Consider the following 12228-nt stretch of genomic DNA (forward strand, 5'->3'; position numbering starts at 1 on the left):
TGAGATAACTCTATTTATTTATTTATTTATTTGTTTATTTTTGCTTTTTAGGGCCACACCCTCAGCATATGGAGGTTCCCAGGCTAGGGGTTGAATCAGAGCTACAACTGCTGCCCTATGTCACAGCCACAGCAACATAGGATCCAAGCTGCATCTGCGACCTACACCACGGCTCATGGCAACACCAGATCCTTAACCCACTGAGCGAGGCCAGGGATTGAACCTGCAACCTCATGGTTCCTGGTCAGATTCGTTTCTGCTGCACCAGGATGGGAACTCCGAGTCCTGAGATTACTTTATAGCTGAATGTTGCACTGGTGATTTTATTTATAAAGTGCAGATTAATTACATATTTTGAATTTTATAGTTATTTTGTGGAAAGTGTGTTAATAGATTCTATGCTACAGGAAGATTGCCGGATTATCTGCACTTAAGTACCTAGCCCTATTTTTTGAAATCCCCTTACACCCGATGTCCAACCATATGTTTAGAGAGAAATCAACTATAAAGGGTTTAATCTTTTTATGTGAACTTTTCAAGTTGCCTCAAAAAACAAGGAAACCTTCAATGAATCAACCTGTGAAGTACCACATGCATGTTAACTACTGAAACAAATATTTGTGAAAATCACAAAAAAAAGGTGTTACTTAAATTCCAAGTTAAAATAGCAGTTAATATGAATAGAGCATGCACTAATGACAAGAAGCTGTGCTAATTGTTTTACAGTTGCGTTTATTGTTTTATCTCAGTTAAACCTCACAGTAACCTCATGAGGAAGGCACTGTCATCCCCATTTCCACACTTTATCGGTTTGTAAGCAGTTACATGATAATGACTCTTTCCATTTTATACTTAAAACCATTTGGTCCTAGAAAAGGTAAGTCAATATTATATACATGTTTTATCTCTTTATCATCAAATTAAAGTCTCTATTATAAATGTTTATGATTTTTGCTGTAAAATAATTTAACTATAACTAGTAGGTAGGAATTATGCTACAGTGTTAACTTTTCTGTTTTTAGGGTTTGGACAGAGGATCCAAAGGTCAGATTTCTACTTTCAGCAGTTTTATTTCAACTGTTAACCAGAAGAAAGAAGCCACTGAAAACAGAAGTTCACCCACACATCTTGTTTTCCCTAACATCAAGAATGGTAAAAAACTTAAAAATTTAAAAATTAATGTAATTATAATTACTAAAAGTATACATAGTCTGTATATCTTGGCTGAAAATATATTATCAAACTATTTAAAAAGTAGATTTTATTTATTAACCATTTTTCTGTTAGGTCTAGTAAGTTAAAACAATGAGGAAAAGAAATGAGCTCTATAAATATTTACAGAAAAGAGTAGTAATTGTTACCTAGAGTAAGAAAATGAAATACAAAGCTCATGAATAATAAAGTTTGGTTGGGGAGCTGATGCAGTCTAAATATACAGAATTTTTCAATAGATTTCCTTTATTTGAGCAGTAATCAATTAGGAGACTTAATGGACAATATTTGAAATATTTAGAAATGAACCTAAGAGAAAGTAAGTGAAACCTATGTGTAAAAAACTATAAAATTTTATCGGAAGACTAAAAGGTGATTTGAATAGAAGAACTTAAATGTCATAGCGATATCAGACACACCTAATTTACTCTCTAACATTTAATGAATTTTTCAACAGTTTTTTTTTTGAGGAAACTTTAAAAATGATGCACTATTTGATCTGTAAGAATAAATGAAAGGATGTAAGAAAAAGTAATGGGGGAGCCCATTCCTCCATAGGACCATATGTTATAAAGCTGTACCAGTGATAGGACTGCCGCCAGGACAGCCAAAGAGACGGAGATGGACCAGTAAAACACATTGTAAATGATTGGTCTTAGATTATTCAGAAAATTGAATTAGGCCAACTAGCCATACTTTTGAAAATAATAGCTTCAGATGTGTCACAACACAGGAAATTGTTTTTATAAAAAATTCTTACAACGATAACAGTGCCAACAGCCATAAGACAAAAAATTGAGAAGTTTGAAAATAATAAGAAAATTTAAAACTTCTATAAGAATTTTAAAATGTCATAAAGTTAAAGTAGAATGTCATAGTGAAAAACAAATCCTTGAATCATAGAGATCATTAACATTCCAATAGGGAAAGGGGTATGCATAGACCAATCAAAAGAGAAATATGAGCAATTAATTACGTGTAAAGGATGCCCAATCTCACTAGTATTCAAGGAAGCACGTATTGACCCAAGGAAGTCAATATGTGCAGAGAATGAAGGGATGGGTGTCTGTGGTGTTGTCCAGGGAGTGTGAAAATTGGCACTTTTATGGATGGAGGGCTTGGAAATTGATTCACCTTTTCTAGAGAGCAAATTATTGACATATATTCCATTTTTAAATGTTCATATACTCATTAACCCAGCATTTCATTTCTAGGAACTTATGACAAAGAAATAACATGTGTTCAAAGACATATGGAAAGAGTGTACATTGTTTATAATAGTGGTATTTGAAGCAATCTAAATGAATTGGTTGACTCAATTATGGTAATCCATTTTGTAAACACCATGCCTCTTTTAAGAGATTTGTGACATATATATAAATTTTCTCGAAGAAATACACGACATTGTAAAATGAAAATGCAAGTTACACAGTTAGAGGTAGAATGTGACTTCAGTTTTTTTAAGTGTAGGGAAACCTTTTATACTTCTTTGAACAGATAAAGAAGTACGGAAGGATCCCCATCGACTTGTTCCTGGTTTCCTTGGTAAAGCAGAATTGGTTGGATATTATACTTACACTCAATTTCTTTGTACAGCTCTATATTGTTTCATCACAGAGAACATATATTACTTGCATAATTTGAAGTGCCCTTTGCCTGGGATAGAACAAATCTGCAACAGTTAAAATGTCCCTCACACCCAAACAAAACAAAATAAGCCTAGAAATGTTTAAGGACATGGTTTCTGGTAAATTGCCTGTGTCTGTTTGCTGCATGAGGCATAAATTATTCTTAAACATATTTTCTGATGACACTCCAAGGTATCACAAGACCTATCTGTACTCTTGCAGGTTAGTATTTACATTATCTCATTTGTCAATCTTTGCCTTTCATACCTTCTTTTATTTACACACACATACACACACAAGCATATTTCATCACCTCTGTATTAGCCTGAGGATGCGGCAATGCCTGTACATTGCAGTCCCCCAACCCACAACAAAACAAACTTACAATTGTGATATCATTTTAGAAATAAAGAAAATGGGCCTATTCAATGGGGGAGAGGAATTAGAGATGATATCTATTTTATACACATTAACTACATAGTAACTTGTGTGTAATATAATTTAGAGAAAATGCTTATGTAATTTTATTTGAACATCATAGCAATCACATAAAATAAAATAGATATTAGAGTCGCTGCCATATAGTTTTCTGTTGCTGCATAGCAAATTACCAGAAACCCAGTGGCTTTAAAAACAACGCTGTTCTTTCGCTTGAGCTCTTTTAAGTCAGAGGTCTTTGTGAGTATGACTGGGTCTTCTGCTCAGGGGTCTCTCAAGGTGGAGGTGGAGCTGGACTGGGGGAAGAATCCCGCAAGCTCCCCAGGTTGTTTGCAGTCGGAACACTGAGGTCCCTTCTCGTTGCTGGCTGTCTGCCAGGGCTGCTTCTCAGCTCCCAGAGACAACACAGCTTGCCCCAGGCTGCTCACAGCCCCTCTTGCTATGTGGCTGTATTTCAGGTTACCCTTTCAGAGCTGGTAGCAGGATCCCTTGTGTCAAATCCCCTTCTACTTCTAGTGTCTCTGACTTTGTCTTCTGCAACCCATGGGAGAAAACTGTCTGCATGTAAAGGCCTCATGTTACTAGGTTTTGCCTGCCTGGATAATCTCCTTATTTTAAGGTCAGTTAGTAGCCTTAATTAGATCTGCCCCATCCCTTTCATCATGTAATACAGTGTAATCAAGATGGAACATCAGAGGCTGAAAATCATAGGGCCATCTTAACATTCTGTTTATCGCACCCATCTTATAAGTAAGAAAACTGGGGCTCAGACAGGATAAGTGACTTGGCCAAGGGCACGCTGCTGAGTGACAGAACCACAATTCAGTCCCACATCTTCTGACAACAAAACTTTTGTTCTGACAGATAGAGGGAACTCCTGATGACTTGTTTCCCTTGCCTGACTAATCCTATCACATTAATCATACAACTTTAATTACATCATCTCCATACTCCCTGATGCTTCCAAAATTAAATTTAAAAAATTTTAACTTGATGCTCAAGGATATTCGTAATATGACAGCTTTTCAACTTTGTCTCCCACTTTTCTCCTACCTGTAACTTACACTTCAGCTACTCTCCTGGTTGCCTTATATCTTACCTCAGAGTTTTTGCAGTTCATTCCCGCTGCCTGGAACACACTCCCCCCTCCTCTCTACCTATCAGATCCTGGCTGTTCTTTAGAGCTACCTTTTTACTAAACCTTTGCTGATTCTCCCTAACCAGATGGACTTCTTCCCTTCTTACAACTTGAGGTTTTTCCCTTACCTCTTTTAGTTTCTCAGTTGGGTGTAGTATCGTTTGTTTACTTTAATCTCCAAGACTGTATGTTTCACGAGGGAATAAACATAACCCTTGCAGACCCTAGGGCAGTTGCCTTGTCCATTAGAGGGTCTTAGCAAGTGTTTACTGCTTAGAGTAGAACAAGAGAGAACCTGAGAGGGAAAGAGCCATGAGAGTGTGTGCAGGAGCAGAAACAGCAGCAGCCCCACCAGAACTCCTTCTAGTGCCTGCTGCGTGGCAGGCACAGGTTTTTTTGTTTTTTGTTTTTTGTTTTTTTTTTGTCTTTTTGCCATTTCTTGGGCCGTTCCCGTGGCATATGGAGGTTCCCAGGCTAGGGGTCTAATTGGAGCTGTAGCTGCCAGCCTACGCCAGAGCCACAGCAACGCGGGATCCGAGCCGCATCTGCGACCTACACCACAGATCACGGCAACGCTGGATCCTTAACCCACTGAGCAAGGCCAGGAATCGAACCCGCAACCTCATGGTTCCTAGTCGGATTCGTTAACCACTGCGCCATGACGGGAACTCCACAGGCACAGTTCTGAGCACTGTGTATATACAAACTCATGTAGCCCCTGCAGCAGCCTGAGATAGGAATTATTTTCCTACTTCAAGGGTAAGCAACGCTTAAGCCACAGAGGGTTCCCCACATGAATTTACATAGCTAATGAATGGCCCAGACAGAAAAGGAAAAAGAGCCAAAGGTAGTGTAAAAGAAGAAAGAGTTGGTGACCGAAAAGGAAATGAGCCTTGAAGGAATTAAGAGAACCAGGTTGTGCCAGGGCTTGGAAATTGAAGGGAAAAGGAAATTAAAAGAGGATCGGGTCAGTAGTGCCATTGCTCGGAAGGAATCAGATGAGTAAGCACTGAGACAGAGCCAAGGATTTGTTGGTTGATGTGCTTTATTGGTGACTTTGAGCACAATTTCAGTGGGATTCTATGAGGAGAATTCAAATGGTGAAGACTTAAGAGGTGGATTAGTGGAGGATCTAGGGGTAGTGTAGACCACCCTTCGAGTAGCTTGAACTGAAAGAACAGTGGAATCTTGTAGGGTAGTAGGGTCATTCGAAACGATCTGACTCCAAGATTGAAGCTGCAGTAGGAACATAAAATAATAAAATGGACAGAAAGAATAGAGAAGTGGTGTGAGGACAGGATCAAGGAAGAATATAAGCGTAAGTGTTGAGGTGTTGACTCCAGCAAGGAGAGAAAGGCACTTCTTACTCTGACTATGGACTGCAGGGAAGAGAGGAAGTAGGAGGAGGAAATGGAAGAAGGAAACTCACTTTTTCTCACTGAATTCAGTAGGCCCCCTGAAAGATATGTTTGTTTCCTAGGGCTGCTGTGACAAAGTACCACAAACTCAGTGGCCTAAAACAACAGAAATGTATTCTCTCATGGGTCTGGAAGTCTGACGTTCAGGTGTTGGCTGGATTGGTCCCTTCTGAAGGTTCTGAGGGTGGATCACTCCCCCACTTCTCTCACAGCTCTTGCTGGTTGCCTGTAATTCTGATGTCCTTTGGCTTTGTAGATGCCTCAAGCCAGTCTCTGCCCCATCTTCATAAGACCTTCTCCTCTGTGTGTCTTTCTGTGCCCAAATTTCCCTCTTCTTATAAGGACACCAGTCACTGGATCAGGGCCCATCCTACCCTAGTATGACCTCATCTAAACTTGATTATATCTGCAAAGACCTTGTTTCCAAATAAGGTCATGTTCACAGGTCCTGGGGATTTAGGTCTCCAGCATTTCTTTTTGGCAGACATAGTTCAGCCTTCAACAAAGGGTTAGGAACTTAATGAACATTGAATTGTCTGCTAAGGAGAAGCAAGACTCCTTAGCCTTTGATTACCACTGATTCCTATATTCCATTCCTTCCATATCTTGATCTCTGAACCCAACTTGTCAACGTGTTGCCCACACCTGCCTCCCGCCTCCCTGGGTGGATGCGTTGATCTGGAATGTGGTCCACCTACTTGAGCTCCCACCGCCTGTCTGCTTCCCCCTCATCTGTTCCATTCTCGTGGAATCTGGCCTCAGCCCCGACCTGAACTTGCAGTATTCGTGTACATCACTCTAGAGGAAGAGGCCTCTTTTTGGAACTCCTAGTGCTGACTTCTTAGCTGCTTTGTCTGGATGCCACTTGAATTCGGGCATGACACAGAGTTCATATGTCAGGGCTGCTGCAGGAGGATGTCTTCTATTGAGTGGGAGGTTTGACTGAGTCTTCCACATGTAAGCATGTGTATAATTCCTTGATCTTTTGGGAAGCCTCTCTCGCCAATAAGGTTGTTTCTTCAAAGATGTATCATTCTTGGCAGTTATTACAGTTTTCCTCCCTCTAGCGAGACCTATGCTGGGTATTCTCTAACAGCTTGTCTCCCGGTCTGATCTTCGACTGGTATTAGAGAAGCTGCAAAAGCCCAGCGTGGGTTTACCTAACAGCTGAGGGATGCCTTTCCTCCCTGTGGATCACATGACTAGGTGTGCCTGTCGAGTTGGCTGTCCTTTTAAAGAGCGGAGCAGTGTAGGAGTTTTACCTACTATCACAGCTGCTGAGATGATGCATCTTCAGAGAAACAGTATAAATATAAGTCACCGTGGAGCGGGGTGAGCACTCCACCCGCTCTTACTCCCCTGTACCCCCCTTTCTAAACTGATTGTGCCCCTTTCAGATTATTTAAAACGTCTTTAAACACCACAGGCCGTCTTTAAAAGAAAAAAGTCCTTCCTCATACCTTTTAAATCTCTTCGCACCCTTGGTGACTCAGAGTGGACATGAACTCTGATAGTGCTCGGGGGCACCCTCTTCTCCCAGTTCAGCCCATTTCGAGCTGACTCTAGAAGAGCCCCACAGTGGGACAGTGAGCTGTGCAGTTTTTACACACTCTGGAGAAATGGGTCCCATGCTCCTTGCTGCTGTGAAAGAGCCAGGGGGAGAACAGGGTGGTGTTCCGCTCAGAGGGTGCTAGATCTGTGTGTGGTGGGGTGCTGGCATCTATTCCCAGGTGAAGGACCACAGGGTTTTCACAGTCCCTCCACAAGCAGCCCCAGAGAAGACCAGGAAGCAGATTGTTAGCAGAGACCCAGCACAGGACTTGCCATCTGGGGAGAGAAAAGGACTTGCAGTAACTGCTGTAGGAATCCTACCTTAGAAGAAGTATCTCGAAGACCTGAAATGACCCCATCCCCAGGCTTCCTGGGAGAATGAATTGATTTGGCACCAAAACTCCACAATCCTTTTCTAGGTCAGAGTGAGTAATCTTGGATTTGGCTTTTCTTAACCATGCCTATGGGACAGATATATCTATCAAGAACTTAGTGTACTTTGCTGCATTGGTTTGTTGACTTATCTGTGACTTAACTAGCTTTTTTTTTTTTTGAGAGGGAAAGGGCTAGTCTGATTTTTTTTATATTAAAGTTAAATTTTTGAATGGATAACACATGTTCCAAAAAGCAAAACTCTAAAAATAGGTATGTTTCAAATGTCTCATTTTCACACTCTTCCCGACTGTCTTTTTTATTCTTTCCTGTGTTTCTTTGTGCAAATGAAAGCAAATAAAATATAGATTCTAATTTTCCATTTGATCTTAAAAAGTACCTACCTACATATGGTCTAGCACTTTGGGTTTTTGTTAGTTAATGCACCCTGGATTTCTTTCTATATCAGTAGATAAAGAGCTTCCTTACTTTTTTTATAACTATATTCCATTGCATTGGATGTACTAAGATCTTTTTTAAAATAAGTTGTTTATTTTATCTTTTGCTCTTGTAAGCAATGCCACAGTGAATGGCTCTGTACAGATGTCATTTTGTTCCTATGCAGGTTTATAGAAATGGGATCGTTGGGTCCAGGGGTAAATGCATTTACAATGTCTGTGTTGTCTCCAGGATCCAGTGACCATGGCACATAAAGGTTACTCAGTAAACAGTTTACTGAATGAGGAAATATATGGGAGGTACTTTTTCTGGGTTTCTGGCTGTATTGCCCAGTAGTCTATCTCAGGGCTTCAATAACTTCCCCAAGATATGTCCAGTATAAGGCATTTACTCTAATAGAGATAACCTTGTAGAAAAAGGTTTTTTTGAGTATTTTTATAACTGGCCCAATAAAAGAACACTTTATGTATGTTTTTATTGCAGTTTTACAAACACACACAGCATTGAACTTAGTAAAAAGTACATCTCAAAATACCAGTGAATGTATCACTTTATTTGGCTCTGATGGCTAAAGCCCTGTGAGTCAGAGTGGGTTTTTCCTCCCCTCTCTTCCTTTCTCTCTCCCACCTTCAGTTTTATTTTTTGCCAACTGTTCAGAAAAGTCATCCTATAGACAATGATATAAACACCACCTGTTATGACTAATCCACTCTGGTCTGTCCCTGTTCCAGTGACTTGCCACTACTGAAGTAGTCAGAGGCAATACAGAGTATGGAACTGCCAGGGGCTCCTTCAAATTGTAGCTCACCTCATATCTGCCCAGTACTCACAGGCTGTCAATTATGATATTAAGCAAGAACTGAGTCTTTGAGTTTATTACTACCAGTAACTATCACTGGGACCTTAGATATTAAACTTAAGCCCTTCTGAACCTTCATTTGCTCATCTGTAGGAAGGGGGAATGGGGCATTATGCCTTGTAAAAGAGCTTCTTCACCTGAGCCTTTTGGCTTAAGGGGTTAATTTCCCAAGATACCAAATGGTTTTGTTTGATCCTTGTTGAATTTTGTTTGACATTTTATGGTTTACTAGCTCCTACTTCCATGTAAATTTAGGATTCAGTTTTGCCACTTGTTCTTATACATGATAGAAAGTTTGACTTGAGTCAGCATAATAACATGGGTTTGGTAACTTACTAGGGTAGGTTTGAATCCTGACTCTGTAACTTACTGGCTGTATGATCTTGGAAAAGTTATTTACCCTTTCTGTGCTTGTTTTCCCATCTGTAAAATGGGATAATAAGGAAGCTACTTCATAAGCTTGCAAAGATAAATGAAAAAAAAGCATTTAAAAGCATTCATTTTATGAAATTCAGTAAATGTGAGGAATAATAGATGTAAGCATCTAAGTTCTAGGGAAAGGGATTATGATGGGGCAGAAGTCTCTATCACTCTTACCTCATCTGTGATTGTACAAATTGTTTGACATTTGAAGCATATCACACACACAGAAGCATGTAGTCAACATTTGTATATGGTTTCAATAATAACGAAATGGAACCTCATGAACTTAGCACTCAAATTTAGAAAACGAACATTACCAGCCCCCTTAAAAGCCCCAGTGAGCCCACCTCAATCATATTGCCCTGCCTTTCCATCCAGAGGTAGCTGCTGTTCCTTGATTTAAAAAAAAAATAGTTTTTCATTTAGTTTTGAAAAACTGCAAGCACAAACTGCAAGTACAAACCTGGATGTGTAAGGGGCAATGTTGCCACTCTTAGGTTAAGACCCCCAGGAGATAGTAATCTGAACAGGGTCTCTGAATCAGACCTGGCTTCCCCAAAATGTGTGAGTCCCTTCTGGGGTAGTCAGGGGACAAGGTCATGAGTGAGAGCTGGGAAACAACGGACAGGTATTGGGATATCTGACAGCTGTGGTTCAGACTGTGTATTAGTTGTCAGGCAGAAATATGGCCTGTCCAGCTGTCAGGAGTACCGTGGGCTAGAGCCATGAGATAGAAGTGGAGGGCAGGGATTTTATCACCCCGCTGGCAAGCCAAGCCAAAGTACAGGTATGGGGTAGGCTCACCTGTTCCTTCTGTCTCCAGTTAAGAAGAGCACAAAAGCAGTCAGGGTCTGGGTGACGACAGGCATCAGAATTGCTCACTCCTGGGCCACTGTGTTCTGATTTGTGCAGAGTTAGGTTCTCATCTTTGGCCATTGTGATTCCTGGTCTTTTGTGTAAGATATCTATCTCCATCTCTCTACTTCTGTCTATCTCTATCTCTGGAATCTTGTAGAACCATCTCTTTGTCTTAGGGATTTTGAAATTGCAAAATGCTCCACGTTGGTGTAGGTCTGTTTTCATCTCTTATGCAGTGTATTAGGTAGGCCCTTTCCATCAAACAACTCATGTCCTTGAATTCCAAGAAATTTTCTAGAAATTTTTTATTGATGATTTCTTCCCATCTCCTTTAGCTATCCTTGCCTTCCAGATTCCCCTACTGTTCAAAAGTCAAACTTTCTGAACTCCTAATTTTCTAGTTTTTTTCACTCCTACTTTCCATTTCTTTATCCTTTTGCTCTATATTTTTTAGAATTTCCTCAAAACTCTTCTATTAGGTATTTTATTTCTGCTAATATGCTTTTAATTAACAAGAATTCTTTTTTCCCTTCTCTACTTTTATAGGACCTTATTATTTCCTGGTCACATCGTCTTTTTGTTCGTTTTATTTTCGGTTATATCGTCTTTTTCCCTTTAGTAAATTAGTGATAGGTTTAAAGAAATTTTTTTTTTCTATACTTGCATGATTTCTGATTCTTCCAAGTTGCTTTTGTTTGTTTGTTTTGGTCTCTGTCTTCCATCACTTGGAAGCACCTGAAAGCTTGGTTCACTCACATGCTGCTGATTGATGCTGGCTGTCGGCTTGGACTTTAGATTCTAGCTGGAATACCTACACTAGGCCTTTTCATTGGCTGCTTGGCTTCCTCACAGAATCGTACCTGATTCCAAGGGCCAGCATCCCAAAAGAGACAGCCAAGAAGAAATTTTATTGCCTTTGTAATCTAGTCATACATCATCACTTTTGCCACATTTTTCATTGGCAGGGAGCTAGTAAAGCTAGACCATATTCAAGGGAGAAGAATTAGACTTCATCTTTTGATAGGAATATCAAAGAATTTATGGACATATTGTAAAACCACCACACCGTGTGAATGTAAAATGTAGATCCAGAAAGAGAAGCCAGGTCTTTCTGACTCTTAGTTCAGATCTCCTTTTACCCTGTTGTAAGGCAGGAAGTTATAACCAAAACAAGTGTTTAGATGACATACGCCTGTTAAGTTTTTGGGCCTCTTCAATTTTTCTATTATAAGTCATTATAGAGTTAACTCTCAGAGAGAAATTTTTTTACCTTTTTGATTGGTTTATAAGTCCTGACTATTTTGTTCTTAAAAGTTGTAGAGATGGAAGTTAGAAACTACTGAACCATCTTGAAAAGATACATATACCCCAGTGTTCATTGCAGTACTTTTTCTAATAGCCAAGACATGGAAGCAACCTAAATGTTCATTGCAGCACTTTATTTACAATAGCCAAGACAGAGGTGTGGATAAAGAAGATGTGGTATGTATATACAGTGGAATATTACTCAGCCATAAAAAGAATGAAATCATGACATTTCCAGCAACATGGATGGACCTAGAAATTATACTAAGTGAACTTAGTGAAAGACAAACATCATATGATATCACTTATATGTGGAATCTTAAAAAAAGGATACAAATGAACTTATTTGTAGAATAGAAATAGACTCACAGACTTTGCAAAGTTTATGGTTACCAAAGGGGACAGGTAGGCGGGAGAGAGGGGTGGACTGGGGGTTTTGGATGGAAATGTTCTAAAATTAGCTTGTGATAGTGGTTGTACACCTATAAATATAATAAATTCATTGAATTATTTTTTAAAAAAGAAATTACTAAACTAATGGTTTTCAAACCTGTTTTTGTTATTTTT

General features: G+C 39.5%; 1 protein-coding gene across 3 annotated transcripts in view; it reads left to right on the forward strand.

Moving 5' to 3' along the window:
- HECTD2 (HECT domain E3 ubiquitin protein ligase 2) overlaps positions 1-12228 on the forward strand; it is an 85910-nt gene that overhangs the window by 15827 nt on the left and 57855 nt on the right. For all 3 annotated transcript variants that reach the window (XR_007132299.1, XM_047761454.1, XM_047761453.1), the window contains exon 2: positions 1023-1152. Coding sequence is in view for 2 of the 3 variants with exons in the window: in XM_047761454.1 (XP_047617410.1) it covers positions 1023-1152 (130 nt within the window). In the remaining variant the exon portion in view is untranslated. The remainder of the gene's footprint in view (positions 1-1022; positions 1153-12228) is intronic.

Source organism: Phacochoerus africanus, chromosome 15, assembly GCF_016906955.1.
Source record: "Phacochoerus africanus isolate WHEZ1 chromosome 15, ROS_Pafr_v1, whole genome shotgun sequence".
In the NCBI taxonomy this organism is placed as follows: Eukaryota; Metazoa; Chordata; class Mammalia; order Artiodactyla; family Suidae; genus Phacochoerus; species Phacochoerus africanus.